The sequence below is a fragment of the Ursus arctos genome, unplaced genomic scaffold, assembly GCF_023065955.2.
Source record: "Ursus arctos isolate Adak ecotype North America unplaced genomic scaffold, UrsArc2.0 scaffold_2, whole genome shotgun sequence".
In the NCBI taxonomy this organism is placed as follows: Eukaryota; Metazoa; Chordata; class Mammalia; order Carnivora; family Ursidae; genus Ursus; species Ursus arctos.
In genome coordinates this window covers 15023394-15045221 of record NW_026622874.1, presented here as the reverse complement: position 1 = coordinate 15045221, position 21828 = coordinate 15023394, and the positions used below count along the sequence as shown (strand labels likewise).

Below are 21828 nucleotides of genomic sequence, written 5' to 3'. Positions count from 1 at the left end.
GGTGGTAGGGATACAGCAGTGACCATGGTGCTTACATTCCAGCACACCTAAGTTGAATGGGCTTCAGGTAGGTAAGAAGGAATCATTAGGTAAGCCAAAAGCAGAAACATTTAGCCTCAAATGGACACTTATTTGATTTAGCTCAAAATTTAAGTGTTCAGAAGCAAAGAACACACTAGAAATAAAGTCACTGAAGAGTATGACTCAAGGTAAAGTATAAATAGGAGCTTTAAACTACTTTTAGTTGAGTACTCACCCTTCCTAACACCAAACAAAATGTGAAGTCTATTGTTTACTTTTTACACATTGAACTTCAGCGTATTTCTAAGAATATATTATATGTAAATATAGGGGAATACCTATAGGTAAGTGCTGATATATTGGTTGAGTCAAACCCCAACCACATTCATTCTTTCTTTGCCTCTCCCATATCTTCTTCTAACTATTTCATTTTCTTTACGTCAGAGCTATCAGCAAGCCTGACACATCAGGACATGCCAAAAAAGTCAAGGAGCTTGGCACATTCTAAAGTAGACAGCAAGGCTCAGCAATTTCTCTTTAAAAAGGTTTTTAAGTATATGGGGCTGAGCCAGCATAGTTAAGAATGATGGGGACTGGGGAAATCAGACTACACTTCTCTCTTTTTGGAGGTAGGACACAACAGTACATTAACAGCAATCAAACTGCATTTAATCCTCACCATGTCTTACAGCTGCTACTCTCACCCAACAACTAGGTCAAAATCATTTGTGAATTCTAGAGTCTATGAATAGCTGGAACAGTGACCCAAGGATTGGTAAGGTACAGTATCTTCAGAAAAAATGATTATCAATGTCCATAGTTATTAAAACAAATTGGGTGACCAATTACACCATGAAAAGACTATTAAAAACATACACCATGGTAAACATTTCTATACATGTCACACTATTAAACATACACACACACACACGCACACACAAAAATCTAGAATAGGCATATTCTTTGCAGAAGGGGAGGCTTTATTGCAAATAATACAGTACAATTTTTCCCCAGAAGACTATACCTATAGAAAGTACTAATTAAACACAAAAGTATCTGTTGGGGTTGTTGCTGATGAAGAGGTAGGAGGAGAGCACATGTAGATATGTGGAAAGGAGATACACCAAAATCTTAAGTCTGGTGGAATTTTTAGTAACTTCTCATTTTTTTCTTTATTTCTGTATTTTCCAAATTCTCAAATATGTATTACATCTAAATACTCCAAAAAAAATGCTATTAAACAAAAAGGTATTTACTAACAATAAACAATACAGCCAATTTTTCCAAGATAAAGCCTTTTCGTTAATATTGGTGAAAGATAACTCTTTTAAAAATACCATATATCAAGAAAATGTTCACCCAAGAAATACAGAAAAATTACTCTACAAAGGGCACCCTGAAAGATAATGCGTTAAATTTTTAGAAACAAATTGTTCAAATATATAACTCACTGAAAGGAACTAAAATAAGAGGCATATCATACAAGAAAAATTTTTTAAAGATTTATTTATTTGAGAGACGATGCGAGCAGGGGTAGGGGAAAGAAACTCAAGCAGACTCCCCACTAAGCACAGAGCCCAACAAGAGGTTCCATCTCAGGAACCTGAGATCATAACCTGAGCCAAAATCAAGAGTCAGACACTTAACCAACTGAGCCACCCAGGCGACCCTCATACAAAAAACTTTTTAAAAATTATAAAAATAAATATATTTATGGAAAACACTAATAATATAACTTCAGAATTAGCATCCAAAATAAGGCATTTTGCTAAAATGCTATCTCAATAAGTATGTTTAGAAATAATGTTTTCCCATACAAGGAATAAGGTTTCTCTTATACAGTGACATTTCAGCAATCTCCCTCCCCCGCCAAAAAACAGTGCATTAAGAATGAAGATCTTCCCAATGATACCCTTGATATTTACCATGAAATACCTCTGAATGCCTTTAACACCAGATAATAGCCATGCTTCTAAAATGTAACACTGAGAACTGCTAGTAATGGATAAGTATGTTAAAATACATAAACAACAAACATCAAATGTTTTGAGGAAACTGGTTACACTGACTTAATAAATTCTGAAAGAGAGTCAACTAAGCCTTTTAAAAATATCTTTACAAAGAGTTTTGTACAACGTATCCATAAAGATGCAACAAGAGTATGTGTCTCCCCGGCTTTTTTCACTGTTTTTGGATATTTTGTTTTCTCTGCAATTCTTCGGCAGAAACACAGTACATCACTTTCCCTGAACAAAATCATCAACATCAAGATACCTCAGGTAAGATTCCCTAACTCTTGCTATAGGTAATCAAGATCTACTCCAGCAGAGTCCTACAGATGAATCTCCAGGGTCTATCAAGTCAAATGTATCCTAACCCTTCCGTGGGAACACCTAATCCTTATGCCAGGTCCCTCAGAGCTATGACCTTCACCGGCTTTCCCCCTAACACTACTGGTGCCTGCTGCTTGTGGGATTTTAGGGTGAAATAAGAGCATCACAGTGATAGTTGGTCCGGGCAGCTATGCTGCTACTCCTGCTTGAGAAGTTAAGATGTCTTCTTGCTTTTAACAGATCAACTTCTTCAGATCCCATCCAGAGACTCTGCAAACAACAGAAACCAAGTGAGTGACATTGCTGCATGGAACATATTTAGGCAGTAAGTGTCTGTTACCTGCTCCTGAACTATCTTTGCCAATTGTCTGTGCCCATCAAGAGGGACCCAAAAACTAAGGACTAAAGTTGTGTCTTCACCACAGAACAAGAAACCTAGGAACCAGATAACGAGACAACCAGTAAATGCAACTAAAGACTTCAGATTAATTAAAATGGGTAATAATTTTTTGAGGGGAAAGAGGAAGATGTTAGACATCTTCTGTATAAGGCATGGGTAAAACCCAAAGGTGGGTGGAATGTAAACTATATGAATGATAAATACCTTTATAAAAAATAATGAAAACAAAAATCCTATTTGCTTTTTATAATATTTAAGCAACAGGAAAGTTGTTACTGAAAATTGTACGGGAATTCAGAGTCAGAGACTTCTATTTGAAACCCAGCTCTATTGTCTGTTCTCTTAGCCTTGGGATAAACAAAGGGTAACCATACAATTTATCAGCCATACCAGAACTCATTTGAGAATAAGATGGAGTGCTACTAATAATATACCTGGACAACAGCTAGAAACTAGAACTGCTCCAGGCAGAGGAGCAGATAACTAATCAAAATAAATACTATCTATATCATAGAGATTTTATGAATGTCAAGGAAATGCTTATTAGCACAGCGCCTGGCATAAGCTCTACATTTATACTGGTTATTTTTTCATTTAGAAATATCTCTCATAATAAAGTTTAATGACAAATGTCATGTATTTCTCTTTCAAATAATGAATTTTGCCACCAATGCTCCATAACAGAACACTTCCAAAAACGTACTCTAAAAAAAAAAAATTAAATAATACATGGACATCACTTTCTGATAACCTGCAGTGTACCAAATATCCACTCTAGAAATACAATTAATATTATTTAATACCATATCCAAAATGGTCAGGCTGAGAATTCCCCACAGCTCTGTCTACTGCTTACCCACTGTTATAGCTCTCAAAAATGACATACGGTTCCCCCACCCATAAACAAGAGGATGTTATAATCCAAAAAGAGAGTTTCATACCGTGACAATTATGAAAAATGCTTGCAAGCCAGGTCCCTTTCCATTTCCTTCTGCAGCAGTGTTTTCTACCTCTCCAAGCAGCAGGTTCTCCAGGTCTTCAAAGTTCATCTCCTTGCTGTTAAGCACCAATTACCCAGAAACCACACGGGTCTGTTAAACGCTGCCAACATGAAATGCCAGGATCTCTACCCTCTGCTTCCTCACTTTTGTAGTGGAGGTGTAAGGATCAGAAATAGACCCCTTCATTCACAAACACACATTCTTTCAACGAGACACTGCTTCCTAAGTGCCAGGCACACTTCTACTCATTCACTCTCCTATCACACCTTTGACCAAGATGACAGTATATACATAAATATAGAAATGTTGGCATGAAATAGATTCAGACGTATTTTTAAAAAACAAAAAACTAACTTGTACTTCTTACACAGACATGGGTTCTGGCTCCTATGGCTACAATCTAAATTATGTGTGTCTATGCATGTTCATTTTAGTATAAATAAAATTAGTCACCAGGGCATAAGAATTGACATATCCCTCATGCTTAGTATCAAACACACAGGAACACACATTACTGTGAGTTTCCATGTTGTCGCCAGAAATAAACTCTAAGAAGTCCTGTTAATACAATGGTTTATGTTCATGGTAAACAGAAAATAGAACAGCTGCTTTTAGCATTTCCTGCTGACAATGTATATTTCCAAAAGCAAACACACCTTAGAGTTGTCCATCCAAACACATGTATTAATGCCTTTAAAATGGCTGTAAGCACTAAAGTTCTAAAAGTACAACCTAATTACACCTGAAACTAATATAACACTGCATACTAATTACAACGGAACTTTATTTTTAAGTTTTTATATTTATTTAGGTAATCTCTACACCATATGTGGGGCTCGAACTCACAACCCCGAGATCAAGAGCTGTACACTCTACAGACTGGGCTAGCCAGGCACCCCAACTATACTGGAATTTTTTTTTTAAGTGCAACCTATTTTTCATTTGGGAAGAATCCAACAAATACAGAAAAGAAGGCAATTTCTCCATGTATTTAACAACCACTTCTCCAGTCTCAGAATAAACCACCAGTTAGTAATTACTAAGAGGAACATAACTAGCATCTTCAAAAAACTACAAGCTGATACCCCTCCTATAGGTGAGACTTGTATTTTTAATTAGGGCAGTTCCATAGAGCAAAAGTCATCCTCTGAGTGAATGCACGTAACAAATAACCACCAGGGAAAACCACAGGTATCTATGACACAATCTTAGTCCAATGTCGAAGTGAGAGCAATATGCAGACGTCAGTCCAGCAGAAAAATATGTTTTGTTATAGATGCTTTTTAAAAAGTCACATGGACCAGTCAACTTGGAATAAATAACAGAAGAGGCCCTTCTAAGCCTCAGCAATTACTACCATGGTAAGGTAGGAGGAGAGCTCATCAAGTAGGATTTTTCTGTTACATCTGTTAAACTGAGAGTGCCCTATCTACGATACCACTTTAATGCATAGTTATCAGATGTAGCTTTTCATATTTAGTTCTATGCCATTACAAATATTAACTCTCTCTTTAGAAATCTACTCCAAATTCATGTAACAGAGTAAATGGTGATACGTACTAATTCATATGACAGTGAGACCAGGGTTCAAAAATATTACCCTAATTCATCTTAATAGCAAATTGCTACAACATATTATACTTACAGCCTCTTTAATTTCACAGGAGAAAACATGTATCTGAAATTCTTCTGAACCATGGGAACTCTCTGTAAATGCAAAGCAATTGCTCTCTGTTGTCCCATCATGTCCACGTGCACAGAATAACACCTTATAGATCGGAAAAGAAGCTAACTCCACATTGTTGGATTGGTCTATAATTCTATAGAACAGTGACGAAAAATAAGATAAAATATTAACTACCAAAGAACAAAAGCAAATAGTTCTATTATACTAATGACATATAATTATCTTAAACTCACAAAAATAAACTGGCTATAAAAATGTATTAAAATAATATTTTGCTATGTTTGTGTATAATATGTGTCTGTGTGTATATACGTATACAGATACACATATTTATACACATACACACACACATACACAAATTCTTCAACTTCTTTTGACAATTAATTAATTTTTGTATCTCCTACGATGCAATTCGTTTACTCCCAAAGCCAAGTACACACTGCCTGGTAAAATCTATGTCACCCATCCCCAATTGCTAGCCTTGTTCTGCTATGGCAAAAGGAATACTAGTACAGAATAGCACAGACCATCCCTGGAGCGCTCATTTCTCTCTACAACAGTACCTGTAAGTTTATCTAAGACCTAGTTCACTGTTTGACCAAGACGTCTCTTACCCAAAACAAAAAAGGTCAGAGTGGTTCCAAAATTGAACTTAACAGAATTTAAGAAGTAAAAGGAGTTTGTGGGATTTAGGAGTAAATAAGTCTCTGACCTTCCCTATGTAAATCCTAAGCCCTAGATTGATCTAAAATCTCAAGACCATGTCAGGATCTCTCTATGAAACTAAGGGGTACCCAGTAGGAATAAAGAGGCAAGTCAAAACGCTAAGCCTTTGTCAAGGTATATTTGGCACTTTGAAACTAAAAAGATACCTTTAAAAGGCATTTTGACATTTTTTGAGAAATATCATATAAATACTGTATCTACAAAACCCTTTCCTGAAAAATTCAAAGCATTACCAAACCTTATAAATTTATATTGCTATTATTTTAGTACTTAGAACTAAGCTAACATTTTCTCACATTCTAAACCTTAGAGAATAAGGCATTTCAGAAAGAGTCTGAAAAAAGACTAAATTGGCCTTCAGGGAATATTACAGGTTCAGGATACATTCAACCTAATTTCTAAGACTTGGTTCATTTTATTTGTTCGTTCAGCAAACATTTACTGAAAACCTGCTATGGACCAGATACTACTCTCAACACTGAAGCTACAGCACAGAGAAATACAAATAATCTGCTCTCATGGAGCTTATATTCTAGTGAGGAAGTTAGACAATAAACCAAAAAGCAAAAAAATATAAATGCCAAGTCAAAGAAAGTGCCATGAAGGAGGAAAAAAAAAAAAAGGCCCAATAACGGGAAAAAGAGGAACAGTTACGTGTGATTCGATCAAAGAAGGCTTCTTTTGATAAAATGTCTGAAATGAAACTGTAAAGAAGCCAAAAAGCCACTGGGAAACTAAGGAAAGATTGCTTAGGCAAAGGAAAGAGAATACACCAAGGTCCTGTAGTAGGAATCATGATGTTTGAGAAAGTACAAAGCTATTATGACTGGAATGTAGTGAGTGAATATAGAGCAAGACAGAAGAGAGGTAAGGAGAGAAGAGAAGGGTAAAAGATCAGGTCAAGGCAGTAGTTTATCAGTGGCCAAACATGGTAAGGATTTTTTAATATATAATCACAAGTGTGACTAGAGGCCACTGAGTGTTGGAGAACATGATCTGATTTAAAAAAACTCAAGAGTCAGATGACAGTATTATTCCTAATTAAGCATAAGAGAAAAAGCCATTTTGCTTCTTCCCAGTCTGTTGTAAAAAGTATAAAATCTATGGCTCACTCTAATTCTTAAACCGCAGTTATATGACAACGGGAAGGCAGGTTTTTATGTTCCTTCTGAATACAGAAACACAAATTATAGGTATGTTTAAAGTTCTATTTCCATTTATAATATTCTAAGCATAATTTTAGAAAAGCCTCTCATAAATAAGCAACACAGTATAAGACTAAACATGTTTACTTCTCATCTCTACAGAGTAAAAGTGAATTCACAGTAAGTCCTAAGCCTGATTAATGATATAACATCATCCATGTAAGAAATTTCATACATGTCTAGGGGAAATAAAAAAAGATTAGAGCTTACCTCACAGAACCTTCTGGAACATTTGGCACATACAGAGTAACAGGAAAGGGGTGCTGACTGGAAGATTTCATAGTTGCCATCGCCCGTAAAGCCTCTACTTCATTACGTGGGGAAGAAACCTTCATACATCCTAAGTAGGTCAGTTTGTTAAATAAAACACTATCTTCTTCAGGTAATCCACTTGGAGAAGATGGTCTGGGTGTAGAAATTTCTGAAGAAAAACACACACATACCCACTCAAAAGTTAATGGAAAACTTCACCATATAATTTCACTTACCACCCAAAAACAAATGAAAAACTGCAAACAAAATTTTGGTCTGTGTTTTCACTTCTTTTGATGTTTATGCTACATCTTAATTCGGAGTTCTGAAATTTTGTACTTTCAAAGCCTCTCAAAGCGTTACCTTCCTTAAGCTATAACTTCTTTAGAGGAAAAGAAAAAAAAATTAAGTTTTTATTTAAAAAAAATCAAAAATACAGAGTTCAAATGATGTAGAAAAAAACTACCCTAAAGGCAGGGTGGGAGCACCTGGATGGTTCAGTCAGTTAAGCATCTGCCTTCAGCCCGGGTTATGAACTCAGGGTCCTGGGATCCCGCCCCAGGTCAGGCTCTCTGCTCAGTGGAGAACCTGCTTCTCCTTCTCCCTCTGCCCCTCCTCCCTACTCGTGCTCTCCCTGTCCCTCTCTCTTTCTCAAATAAATAAATAAAACCTTTAAAAATAAAATTAATAAAGGCAGGGTGAAGTAGCCTAAAAATAATGAGGATTAAATAAAACTAAAGTAAGTTGAAAGTCTGTCTTGGCTATAAAGATCCTGCATAGCACCAAATTTATTAAGGAGCCCAACATCCCAAGAAAAAGTAAACAACATTAAGATGTAACATCTCAAACCAAGAACAACAAAAGCAATCCCTTTTTTGGCTCCTTCCTGGCTTGTTGACCTCTATGAACTATATAAGTATTCCAATGGATCCTATGATTGCTTCCTATGATCCTATGATTGCTTCCCCTAATTCTCCTCTCCCTATTAATGAGTTTCCTTGGAAAAAAAAAAAGAAAGAAAGAAAAGAAAAGAAAAGAAAAGAAAAGAAAAGAAAAGAAAAGAAAAGAAAAGAAAAGAAAAGAAACAAACAAAAAAAACCCTGTTCACTTTAGAAAATTCTAAGCACAGCATGCAGCAAAGGCCTACTGTGGTTAGAGAGTATCTATCTGCATGTATCAGGTACTATTAAATTCTGCCTTTGCCACTCTCTCCATCCCCACCTGAAACCCACACTGAGCTAGTCTCCACCTCTTCCCATTACCCATATTCAAGCATGCCTGTCTCACCCGAACTAGATCCTTGCACCAGGCTCAAATCCTCATTACCAGGATTCCACTTAATAGGATATTAATAAATAATTCACAAGAGCCATTTCCAGCTCCTGAATATTATACTATAACAACCTCACCACCTACTTTTCTTCTATTAAGAAACTAAACCCATTCAAAATGAATTACTTCATCTACCATGTTCTTCAATCACTGAAACATGTTTTTTCCCCTTTTGAATCAGTTCAATGTGCTGTATTTCAAAAGGGATAAATTTAAAAAAACAAAAATACATGTTAAGGCTGAATGCTAACATGTCTAGACTTACTATATGTGTTTTTTGTTAACTTAGCAAGCACACAACAGTTATTTGCAAGATCCTATGATTAAACCATGTTTCAGGAACTGATGAGCATGGGAGATAAAGTAGTTCAGAGGTCTAACTTATATGTAGTTGGAGTCTTACTAAAAAAAATAACAGAAAAAAGAGGCAAAAAAGCTTTTTGAAAAAAAAATATTCTACTAATCTGTGTAACTGACAGATTCATATAACTCTGTAAACCCCAAATAGAGAAACAGTACAGAAATTGATCCCAAAAAAGACAATGACAAAATAAACAGACAAAGCCTTCAAAATAACTATCATAAATACGATTGAGGATTTAAATAAAAACATCTAACAAAACAAGGAGAAAAAATTAAGGACAAAGGACCAAAAGAAATTCTAGTGCTAAAAAATGTAAGATGTGAAATCAAATACTCCCTGAGCAGCTATAACAGCAGATTCTAAATTGCAGAAGAAAAGAAGAATGTTACAGAAGTTCCTTGGGATAAAGGAAAATGATACTAGAGGAAAACTGAAGAGCACCAGAAGTCATAAATATGAGGGCAAGATTTTCTCTTTGCTTTTTCATTTCTTTAAAATATAACAGATTTTTAAAAGTGAAAAAATCGTACTTTGTAGAATTTGTAACATATGTAAGCAAAATGAATGATAACAAAAGCATAAAGTCTGCAAGAAAAGAAACGGAAGATCCTCACAGTATACATGAAGTGGTATATTATTAAAACATACACCTATTAAAGACTTGAGTTGTAAACCTCACAGCAAGCACTAAAATAATAAAACAAATTATACAATTTGTATACGATTGCATACAATTATACAGTTAATATACCAGTAATGGGGATAAAATAAAATATTAAATAATATTCAATCCACAGGAAATCAGGAAAAGGGGGAAAAGACACAAAAAACAAAAGGGACAAAGAGAAAACAACAAGAAAGTAGGTACACTTATATCCAAACATGTAAAAAATTACATTAAATATAAATGGTCAAAGACAAGGGTCACAAGCTTTTTCTATAAAGGGCCATATTAATAAATATTTTAGGCTTTGTGGACCAAGAAAAAATTGGGGTATTATGCAGGTAGTTATATAAAAAGAAAGAAATGGCCTTCCACAGTTTTTTTTTTTAACAAAATTCAAAACTTAATTTATGGATACTTTCAATTTGAATTTCATATAACTTTCATGTGTCACAAAATATTATTCTCCTTTGACTTGTTTTCAACCCTTTAAAGATGTAAAAACAACACTTACCTTGGAAGCCATACTGAAAACAAGTAGTGGGTAGGGTTTGGCCCATGAGAAGTAATTTGCTGACCCCTGGTCAATTAAAAGTTCATCAGACTGGATAAATAAAGAAAAGCTCAACTATATGCTATCTACAAGAAACATACTTTAAGACACAAAGAGACTAGAAATAAATTTCTTTTAAAAAATAGACATACCAATAAGCACTAGTTATAAGAAAACTATTAATATCAGAAATATTAGACTTCAAAACAAGGAATGTTAACAGGGGGAAAAGAGACATTTCACAATGAGAAAGGGTCAATTCATCATGAAAACATAGTAATTTTAAGTGGTTATGCCCCCTAACACCAGAGCTTCAAAATACCTAAAGCAAAACCTGGCAGAACCAGTCAAGCTGAAGTACTAAGACTGCTATAGATTATCTCTTTACTAAAAACACTGAACAGGACATAAAAAGTACATAAAAATTCTTTTTAAAAAAGTAAACAATAATTAAGATTAAAGAGAAGAGTCAAAACTTGAAGAACTACCAGTATAGTGTTGAGTTTCTTTTTTCCCCCCCATCTTTTATCTCCCAGATTTAACCTAAGGGCAGTCCCAGTTGCAGAACTGTACCAAGAACAACAAAACTGTAAAAGAAATGTGCCTGCAAACCAGACAGTGTCTGGGGAATTATGACATGTTTTTGGTTTTGTTTCCTCTCTCTCTCTTTTCTCTCTCCCAGTTCTACCATAAGGCCAGCCCCAGTTATAAAGCTGCACTGAAATGGGGGAAAGGGAACGGGGGGGGGGGGGGGCAAAGACATCTCAAACTTAGAGGAAAAAACCCATCTGAAAGTCTAGAACACTGGAGCAAATGGGTACACTCCTGTGACTCAAAAATAGAAAAGGAAACCTCCACTATTTTTTTCTCTTTTCTCTTACCACTTTGTCCTAGAGTAGACTCCAGGCATGCAAGACTGCTAGACAGCACAACAAAACAAAAACTCTAAGTGAGAAATCTGTCTTTCTGCTCAAATGGGCTCCAGGAACCCAGAGTGTAGGAGAAATCCCAAGAAAGAGAGTTGAGGAGAAGGTAATCCCTAATTTTGTATATGAATTAAGACAAGTTTCAGGCTCACCACCATGCTGTATATGTGTATAACAAACCAAAGAAGCACAGCAAAAGTTCTGCGAAGTGAAGTGACACTGGAACCAGAAAGGAAAATAAAACTTGCAGTCTGGACATCACCAGGTAGACTGCCTGCTAAAATAAAATAAAACCAATGTTCTTCAGAGGATTTTATGGAAAAAGAATCTCAAAACATAAGATTCAGAAAGTCTGGAAAATAATCCAATTAAAAAGCAAACAAACAAACAAACAAAAGAACAGAAAAAGGTAACCAACTCTCAAGGGAAAGAAGAATCAACAGATACCAATCCCAAGAGTATGCAGTTGTGGAAATTATCAAGGACTTTAAAATTGGTGTTATAACCATGCTCCATGATATAAAGGTGAATACACCTGAAATGAATGAAAATATTGAAACCCTTGGCAGGGAAACAGAAAACGAAAAAAGAACCAAAGTAAATTTAAGAATAGAAAAATAGAATATCTAAAATTAAAAATTCAGTAGAGGGGCTCAAAAGCATGGAGAGTGAAGAGTCAGTGAACTTGAACATAGGTCAAAAGAAATTTCCTAAACTGAAGAACAGAGAGAAAAAATTGGAAAAAAACAATGAAGAGAGCCTCAGAAAATGTGGAATAATATGAAAATACCTAACATTTTTGTTGTCTGACTCCTAGGAAGAGAAGAGAAAGTGACTGATGCAGAAAAAAAATATTTCTAAGACATAATGGCTGGAAACTTCCCATATATGGTGAAAGATATAAATTTACAGATTCAAGAATCTCAGTGAACTCCAATAAAAATAAAAAACAAAAAAAACAAACCCATATAATCAAACTGCTGAGAAGATAATAAAAAGTATACAGAAAAAAACAGCATGTTACAAACAGAGAAACAATGAATATTCAAAGGAGTGCATATTTCTCAACAGAAACTATGAAAACAAGAATAGAATAACATATTTAAAGAGCTCAAAGAAAAGAACTACCTAAATGCTTTTCAAAAGGACATTGCCCCATAGACATCTCCAGGATCTACTACTAAAGCGCTTCAATGGAGGTGAAAAGCCTACACCCTGCCCCACACCCATTTTATGCAGATGTGTACTGTAATTATTGGGCTTGGACCTAGAAGTTTATGTGATTTTATTTTCAGGTACAATATTTCCAATACCACTGAGGAGGAGGAGGAGGAGGAGGATAATGAGGGGAGGAGAAGGATGGTATTTTATTTGGTACTTACTTTGTGCCAGGCATTTTACAAAATACTTAAAAGTGAATGATGTTATTTAATCCTCCTTTATCCCTATACGGTAGATTCTATTTTATCTCTATTTTACAGATGAGGAAACTAAGCATTAGAGAAGTTAAATAACCTGACCAAGGTCATAGAGCCATAGACAGAGCTTGCGTTCAAACCCAGGTCTGAACTTCAGATATGATGTCTTAACCTCTATGAAAGGTCTACAATAGGATGAATTAAAAGAACAATGTAGTTCTCATTCTGCATTTAATTATACAAAATATCAGCTCTTCAAGGGAAGAAACTGTTCTACCCTCTTTTTATTCACAGCACTTATTAACAGTGTCTAAAAGACTAGACAATATATATCAAATGAATTAATCACTAAATAAATGAAAAAATTTTAAGGCTAGTAATCCTTTCAGCAACCTATCATGGAAACACACACCATCCTGGGTACCACCTAGTCCCTCTCCCATCCACAACTAAATGTATTATAACTGCAGCCTTCATGTAGACAAAACTCATTGGTAACTGTCCAATTATGACTAGTGGAGATCCTGAGTTAAGCAGGCAAATAGCAAAATATTTTTACCAATGCAACAGTTCTAGACCTAGTAAAATCACACACCAGTGTAAGGAATTCATTCCCACTTAAATATAAATTCAGCCCTATTCAACTCATACTTCTTTAACACCATCATCCTTGCCTCAGCAGAAAGAGTGGCAAAGAGTGTAAGAAGACTCATCTTTGCATCCAAGCAGTATTTTAGTACATTGCAATAAACTAGCAAAGATTCTCTGTTCAAGCTGCATCCAAGCAGCCAGGATATAAGATCATCAAATGACAAAATTGAATAAGTTATCATGATGTTTAAACAAAAGCTTTTATCTGTCTAGTTTTATAACAAAAACCAACATAACTTCTAGTATGTTCACTCTAGGCCATTTAAATCCAGATGATTTCCAGACAGCTCCTTGCCATTGAAGTTATGTGTCATTTTAAACCAACCACAATAATTCTGTTAAGCAAAACTGTGTTGACTGCAACTAGGAAAAGTCACCTGAAATGTCTTGTCTTAGTCTGTTAAGGCTGCTATTAAAAAATACCACAGGCTGGGTAGTTTATAAACAGCAGACATACGTCTCACAGTTCTGGATGCTAGAAAGGCCAAGATCGAGGCACTGGCAGATTCAGTGTCTGGTGGGAGCCCACTTTCTGGGCCATAGACAGCATCTTTTCACTGTGTCCTTAGAGGAGGAAGGGACAAGCTAGTTTTCTGGGATCTCTTTTATAATGGCACTAATCCCAAACATGAGGGTTCCTTCCACCTTCATGACCTAATCACTCCCCAAAGGTCCTACCACCTAATATCATCACCTTGAGGGTTAGGATTTCAACGTGAGTTCTGAGATGGACAAGAACATTCCAATGTTATACTATTAAAAATAAAAACTATAAATATATAACTAGAAAAGAATGCTAAAAACTTACTTATAAAGCAAAGGAAATTTCTTCTTATCCGAGACTGTCAGTGAAAAATACATTTTTAAAAATATAGTTACTGTAATAAGTGTTGAGAAACAAAAAAGTACACAGTACATGGGTCCCTACCATATATACTTAGAATCATAAGCCATTGCAAAAATTAATTCCAACAACCCATCAGAGCTACATTAGAAGATTAAGAGGTATTTCCTCCTTTCAATTAATGTATTAACCAAAATATAACTATATAAATGTGATACTGGTATGCTCTGGTATGCTTTTTGGAAGGGGTGGAGATTTAAGAAATTCAAAAGATAAAGCAAAGCACAATGAGTAATAACTGTTTCTAATCCTGTATTTTTAATTAAAATATATATACATAAATGTTTAGCTTAAGTTCCCTTGAACTTAATCCTAGCTATGAGTTTGACTATATATTGAGACCTATGAGTATTTATAGTGAGTCACTAACACTAATGGTCCAGTTGGAGGAAACCCCATGAGTATGATATCTGGTTTTTTAATGTTAAAATGTGTTGTCTAATAATTTAATTAAAATGCAGATCAAAGCAAAAAAAAAACATTTATTATGGTACCATTCTCATTCAGAAGATTTAAGTATTTATGTATTAAAATATAACTTTCAGGGCACCTGGGTGGCTCAGTCAGGTGAGCATCTAACTCTTGATTTCAACTCAGGTCATGATTTCAGAGTTGTGGGACAGAACCCCATGTCAGGGTCTGCACTCAGCAGAGAGTCTGCTTGAGCTTCTCTCTCCCCCCCCCCCACCACATGCACACACACATGCTCTCTCTAAAATAATAAAATCTTTAAAAAAAAAAAAAAAGAGTTATATATATAAACTTGATTCACTAGGAGTACATTTTGTGTATAGTGTTAGAGCCATCATAGCCACATTGTGTAGCACTTTGACCTGTATCTATACTTACCCTATAGCAACATTCAGAAATGGATCATTAGCCCTAAGTCAATCAGGATAATCTCATCTTGTTTGTCATTGTGACTTATTTCAGGGTTTAAATGTAACCATCAGTTACTATCAGTTCTGGTGATTCCCCGGATTACTAGAAAATGGTTCCACCTAGTAAAACTCACAACTTTTGTTCAGTAGGTAAAAGAAGAAAGCCTTTCTCTCTGCCACCAGCCATGAATAAATCACCTGGCCCTACTTACCAGTTTCTGGGTCTAACTACTCTTGGACCATAAAGGAAGCCAGTTAGAGAGAAAGGTGACATGGAGAAGACCAAAGTGGAGTAGCTTACAAAAAAAAACACTATCAGAGCCCAGATCAAACAACACCTCTAGTGTTCAAACCAGCTGAAGTAGGAGTTGGCTTTGGTTTGGTTAGGCTTTTTTTGCACCAAAAACCATTTTGCATAATAAGCTGGTATTTCTATTATAAATCCTGCTCAATCATGGATGTATTTAGTATTTAACAGACTGACTGAATTATTTTACTTCAAATTTTCATAAATGATAATTTGAAATAACCACAGTCAAACTGAGTAAAAAGGCACATCATATGAAAAACAGTGTCCATTATACTATTTCCTGATACCCAAGAATTTATTCGATTGTTCAGTATTTACTGAGTGCCTACTATGTGCCAAGTACTAGAAGTAAAATAAAGACCCAGACTAGTCCCTGTTCTCAAATAACACTGACATTGACTTTACATGTAGAAAAACAAACAAAAACATAAGAACCAAAGTGGGAACTCCTGACCAGAACCAAAAACTGGTGGCTGGTGGCCGTGATCTTAGAAAACAAAGCTAACAGGATTTTTAAATTTTCGTCTTAAAATTTTCATGATCACTTTATCCTATTTCTCTTATGGTATTTAAGAGTTCGATACAGTACCTGTATTTGATGGATCCAAAATTAACTGAAGAGATGGCTTATTTGTTTGGCTGGCTGAAACATCTCCAAATGAATGGTCTGAAATCTCAGTGGGACTTTGACAATCAACAAGAAGACTACTTTGCCCTTTCTCAGAATCTCTCAAGATCTCTTCCATGGCTTTTTCCAATTGTTCATCACCATTAGAAACTATCTATAGGCAGAGCAAGATAATTCTGTTTCAATCATGATTTCTGGGGCTTAATGAAAATATTTTATTTCTAGAAGAAATTAAAACAAGCTAAATTTTAAATTTAAATGTAAGTTAGTGAATACCAAGAATTTATACAGTTGCACCTAACTATATCTAAGATATAATTTACAGAGATTTTTCTTTCTTTTTCTTTTCTTTTTTTCCATAGGAACACATTCTCGAAACCAGGTAACATTAAATTTAAGTGTTTTAAAGGGAAAAACAGGTAAGTTTAAATGAAGTATCTACTCTCTTATTTAAAAGGTCATATTTCTTGTTATCATAGCATAAACATATCTGTGATTGCTTTGCAAAGTTTGCTTGCTGCCAAGAGAAATAATGGTAATTTCCTCACATTTAAGTTGACTCATCCTTCTCTTAAAAGCAGGTGAGACACAAAGCCTAATAAATGTCTTAAACACATTAATACTAAAATGTAGATATTTAGGGGTGCCTGGGTGGCTCAGTCATTAAGTGTCTGCCTTCAGCTTAGGGCATGATCCCAGGGTCCTGGAATCGAGCCTGGCATCAGGCTCCCTGCTCTGCTGGGAGCCTGCTTCTTCCTCTCCCACTCCCCCTGCTTGTGTTCCCTCTCTCTCTGGCTGTCTCTCTCTCTGTCAAATAAATAAAATTTAAAAATCTTTTTAAATAAATAAATAAATAAATAAAATGTAGATATTTGAAAAAATTTAAAATAGCCATTTCAATACAGATATACTTAAATTTAAATAAAACCACTGATTGTTTTAATATACTTAAATAAAATTATATATCCTCAACATAGTATAAATGGGTATTTAATAATTTTCATAAAATTTTATTAGATTAATACATACTTTTGATGCCATAGTTAATACTAAATAAAAGTCATAAACAATATGTAGCACTTTCGACTAGTTCCTCTTTTCCTATTTCTAGAAGATGGGTTATACAATTCTCATGCATGTATACCTGGGTTTGATTCTTTTTCTTTGAGTTAGGAAAGATAACGAAAATGAAAAACGATCATTTTTGTTTTAATAAAAATTCAACTACTAAAAATATAAGACATATGCTTTAAAAATATTCAGACAAGCCAACTGTTAAATCACATACTAGAATGTTACAAGTTGATTTAAAACACAAACCACAAAGTTGTTTCTGAAGTAAAAATAAAACATAACTTTTATATAATTAACTTTAAAAACTCAGCGATTGGGGTGCCTGGGTGGCTCAGTCGTTAAGCATCTGCCTTCAGCTCAGGGCGTGATCCCAGGGTCCTGGGATCAAGCCCCACACCAGGCTCCTCTGCTGGGAGCCTGCTTCTTCCTCTCCCACTCCCCCTGCCTGTGTTCCCTCTCTCGCTGGCTGTCTCTCTCTCTGTCAAATAAATAAATAAAATCTTTAAAATAAATAAAATAAAATAAAATAAAATAAAATAAAATAAAATAAAATAAAATAAAAAACTCGGCGATAAGAAACACAAAACTACCCAGATAATGGTTAAATCATATGTAAATCTAAGTCTAATACCCCAATTGTCCTTTTCTATTTTCCCTTCTATTCCTTCTTTCTAAAATTCTGAATTAAAAGATAAATAACCAAAAGCAAAAAATTTAAAAAATACACAAACCAAATAATTAGCCTCTGCATAAATCAAACACTGATGCTATTCAAGGTCAACATTTAAGAAAAACCTCTGTATTTTACACATCTCTTGAGATCAGTCTCACCTCATTAAGAAAAAAACTGTAATTTAAAATAGTATCATTTGGAGAGAAAGAAATGAGGAAAGAAAAGAGAAATACCTTCAGTTCAGGTTTTTCATCATCTTTTGTAGAAGTATCATCTGCATGCTGAGGAACCAAAACAAATTCTTCACTGTTCAGCGTAGCCACAGAATCCGATGACCCACTAACCTTCTGTAATGAAGCTCTGACCTCCATTTCAATTCTACAAACTTCTCTTTTCACATCCACCTGGTCAAAACTACAGGGATTAAAAACAAACAAACAAAAACCTATGAATAAAAACATGGACTAATAAGTACCTGATCAATATTCAGCCTTTAAAAATGGTTCATGTGAAGAATTCTGCTGGCTAGAGAATTATCTCAGAACTAGGGAGGCTACCTTCTTGGACTGGGCCACATAATGGAAATGTGCTCTCTTCACCCTGAGTTTCCTGACTAAAAGAACCATATTGTTCCCTGAAAAACAATACAAACCCTCCCACATCACAACTAAGTAGATTTACTACTGTTTGACTTTGTATTCCTCCTAGAAATATTACTTTTGTTCTTTTTTAATAAATAGAAGTATGATAATAGAAACTAAATTCACACACACACAAATATTCACTGAGATTACTTTATAATTAAATCCAAATGTTTCCAAAAACTTATCTCCTCAAGACCAAGTATTGTACCTTAAAATATCTCATCTGTGTCACTGAAGTTGACTGATTAATAAGGAATTCAACACCCTGAGCCATGTATCTTCTTTTCCAGACACATTATCACTTATCAGCACAAGGAGGGGGAAAAGGCCAAGACTTGCACGTCTCATTCATGTGGCAAACAATGTTTTAGTAACCAGATACAGTGTAATTCTGTTTTCTGGATCGATTTGTACACCACAGAAACTCAACGTTGTCTATATCACTTCCAGAAGTTCAAATACTCACACAACTAATTTTAACTGAACCTGGGTACAACATAACAGACACAGTACTCAGGACTGGGGTTCTATGAGTAAATAAGGCAGACAAGGTGCCTACTCTGCTGGAATGTACATCTAGTAAGAAAAGAAGCAAGTAAGCAAATAAGGCAATTCTAAATCACTCTAAAGGCTATGAAGAAGATAAGACAAGTTACTGTGACAAAGAATAGCTATAAAAACCATAGGGACAACTTTTAGTAAGGCTGTAGGAAAGGACTCAGGGAAATATTTGAGCTGAAATGTAAAAGACAAAAAGAACCATATATTGAACAATCTGCTCAGTGACCAAAAGGGTAACGTGATAGAGGGGTAAGACAAGTAAACTGGGGCTAAATAAGACAGGACTTTAAGTCTGCTGATCTGTGCCTTAAAATTACCCACAGAATTGTTCTTTTTCTCATTCCAATTAGGTTACTCTTCTTTGCCTCATATAAATATGGCTGCAATATCTCATTTTGCCTTTAGGTGACACTAACACCATTACTCTTCGCCAAAAGAAAGCTTCACTCTCAGCTTCAATTACACTTTTAAAAATTAATTACTTCCCTCTTTATCAAAACTCAGAATTTCCAATATCAAAACAAAGAATAATTATTTGTTCTAGGATAGCATAATTAGCTAGTCATCATTTAATTCTGTTAGACGTGTGATATCCTTCCTTTTAAATTTTAAATCCTTCAAGTCCTCTAAATGTTTTTTATCTTGCAGGTAATGTTTCTGAAAAATGCAATATGTATCAAAGGCCATGTCTCTACCCTTCCAGGCTGTCCCATGAACCCTTGATTACCAAGACGCTACACAGTCCAGGTGTTCCTTCTGTGGCCAATCCTTCAAGCCCAAGCAGACACTCCTAGACTCAACATCTAAATGTTGGAAATTCCCCAAATTCAACTCCTGAGCCTTTTTCTAAGTAATATCTCTCATTGCCATGTATTTAAATACTATCTATTTTCTAGCAATCTCCCAAATTTCTATCCCAACCCAAATGTCCTCTCAATTCTTATCAGTATCTTAAATGTGACCCAAATGGAATTCTTAATTCCTCCTCTAAACATGTCCCTCATTCAGATTTGCCTTTTCAGTAAATAACACCACTTTCTACCAAGTTGCTCAAACAAGAAATCTGCTTATCATTCTTAATTCATCTCTACTTCATTCCTCGCATCAGCAAAGTCATGTTAGCCCCACATCCAAAATAAATCCCGTATCTATCCCATTTCTTCATGGCCATTTTTGCCAACCTAATCTAGGCAATGTTCTCATCCATCTACTAAAAGAGTCTCCAAACCCATCTCCTACCTCCAGTCCTCTCCTCCCCTAAACCTACTCTTCACAGACCTGCCAAAGAAATCTTTTGGGAAACAAATTATATTACATTAAAACTCCACTCTAAAATCTTTTCAGTAAAATTCAAATAAAATCCGAACTACAAAGCCCAACACACCTTTGCCTCTGTCACTTTACCCCTGCAGCTCTGTAACTACAGAAAGTTCTTCCCCACTTGAGGGTCTTATAGCTTCATATAGCTGACTCCTACAGGTATCAGCTTTCATTCATCCAGCCAACAAATATTTAATGAGTCTCTACTATGTGCTAGAAACTACAATGGGAACTGGAGACTAATGATAAGTGAAACCAATGCAGTCCCAGTCTTCCTAGAGCTAACATTCTTAGGGAAGAGAGAAATAACAGAAAGGAAAAGAAAAAAAAAATCAGGATCCCATAATGGAACATATGCTATAAAACGTAATGAGAAGATGAGAGGCAATATGGACCCCATTGACATTTGGGCTTAATAAGAACGAGTGAGCCCTAGAAAGAACTAGGGGAGAAAAAAAAACTTCAAGTAGAAGAAACAGCAAATACAAAAAGCCCAGATATTAGAAAAGGCTTATGAGAAAGGAGGCCTTGATAGCTAGGTCATAGTAAGCATGGGTGAGAACAGCAGGCTTCCCTGAGGCCACCCCTGATGCTCAAGGCTATCTAAATAAACCCCACCCTAATTCCAACTCTTTTGTTTATCTGGGTATATCAAGTGCCTAATGTAGTATACCCAGTACCGAGTAGATATTCAATAAATGTGTTGAACAAACTGCTGTTAAAAGCACCAATCAGGCTAAATAAAGTTCTCACAAATAACAATTGTAGAACCAGGATTCAAACCAGGTATTCTGACTTCAAAGTCCATGCTCTGAGCTACTATATTATACCATCTCTTGAAGTTTCCTCACCTATTCCTAGACAACAAGGGTTGGTATCTGTTACTATGCACACAAAACCTTCTCTACACCTCTCCTCCCTCCATCAAATGTTTGTCTTCCCCCAAGACATTTTTCTTAGATCAGTGATAAACAGTTAACCTGGCCCTTAACTCTAAATCAGCATGTTAATGAATGCTAATATCTGCTCAATTCAAACAAGATGTCCATTTTTAAGAGATTTTCTTTAGCCCAAGAGAATGTTAGATATTTCGCCAGGCTAACAAAAAAAACTATCAGTTTACCAAATGTAATTTTGTGACCTCTTCAAAACAGCCCAGAATTTCTCATTCTATTCAGAATTAAGACAGCTCTCATTACTAGCATCCAACCCTGCCTCTAAGGGCCTTACGGATACTTTTAGAAGTTTGCCTAAAGCTATCTTATTGGGTTGAACATTTTTTTGAACTTCAATGCAAATG

The 21828-nt window shown here is 35.3% G+C and overlaps 1 protein-coding gene across 9 annotated transcripts in view; it reads right to left on the bottom strand.

Annotated features, from left to right (window-relative positions):
- RABGAP1L (RAB GTPase activating protein 1 like) overlaps positions 1-21828 on the bottom strand; it is a 722910-nt gene that overhangs the window by 635222 nt on the left and 65860 nt on the right. For all 9 annotated transcript variants that reach the window (XR_007191366.2, XM_057315476.1, XM_044387902.3 and 6 more), the window contains 4 exons: positions 18237-18417; positions 16218-16410; positions 7584-7794; positions 5401-5575 (listed from right to left, as the gene is read on the bottom strand). Coding sequence is in view for 8 of the 9 variants with exons in the window: in XM_057315476.1 (XP_057171459.1) it covers positions 5401-5575; positions 7584-7794; positions 16218-16410; positions 18237-18374 (717 nt within the window). In the remaining variant the exon portion in view is untranslated. The remainder of the gene's footprint in view (positions 1-5400; positions 5576-7583; positions 7795-16217; positions 16411-18236; positions 18418-21828) is intronic.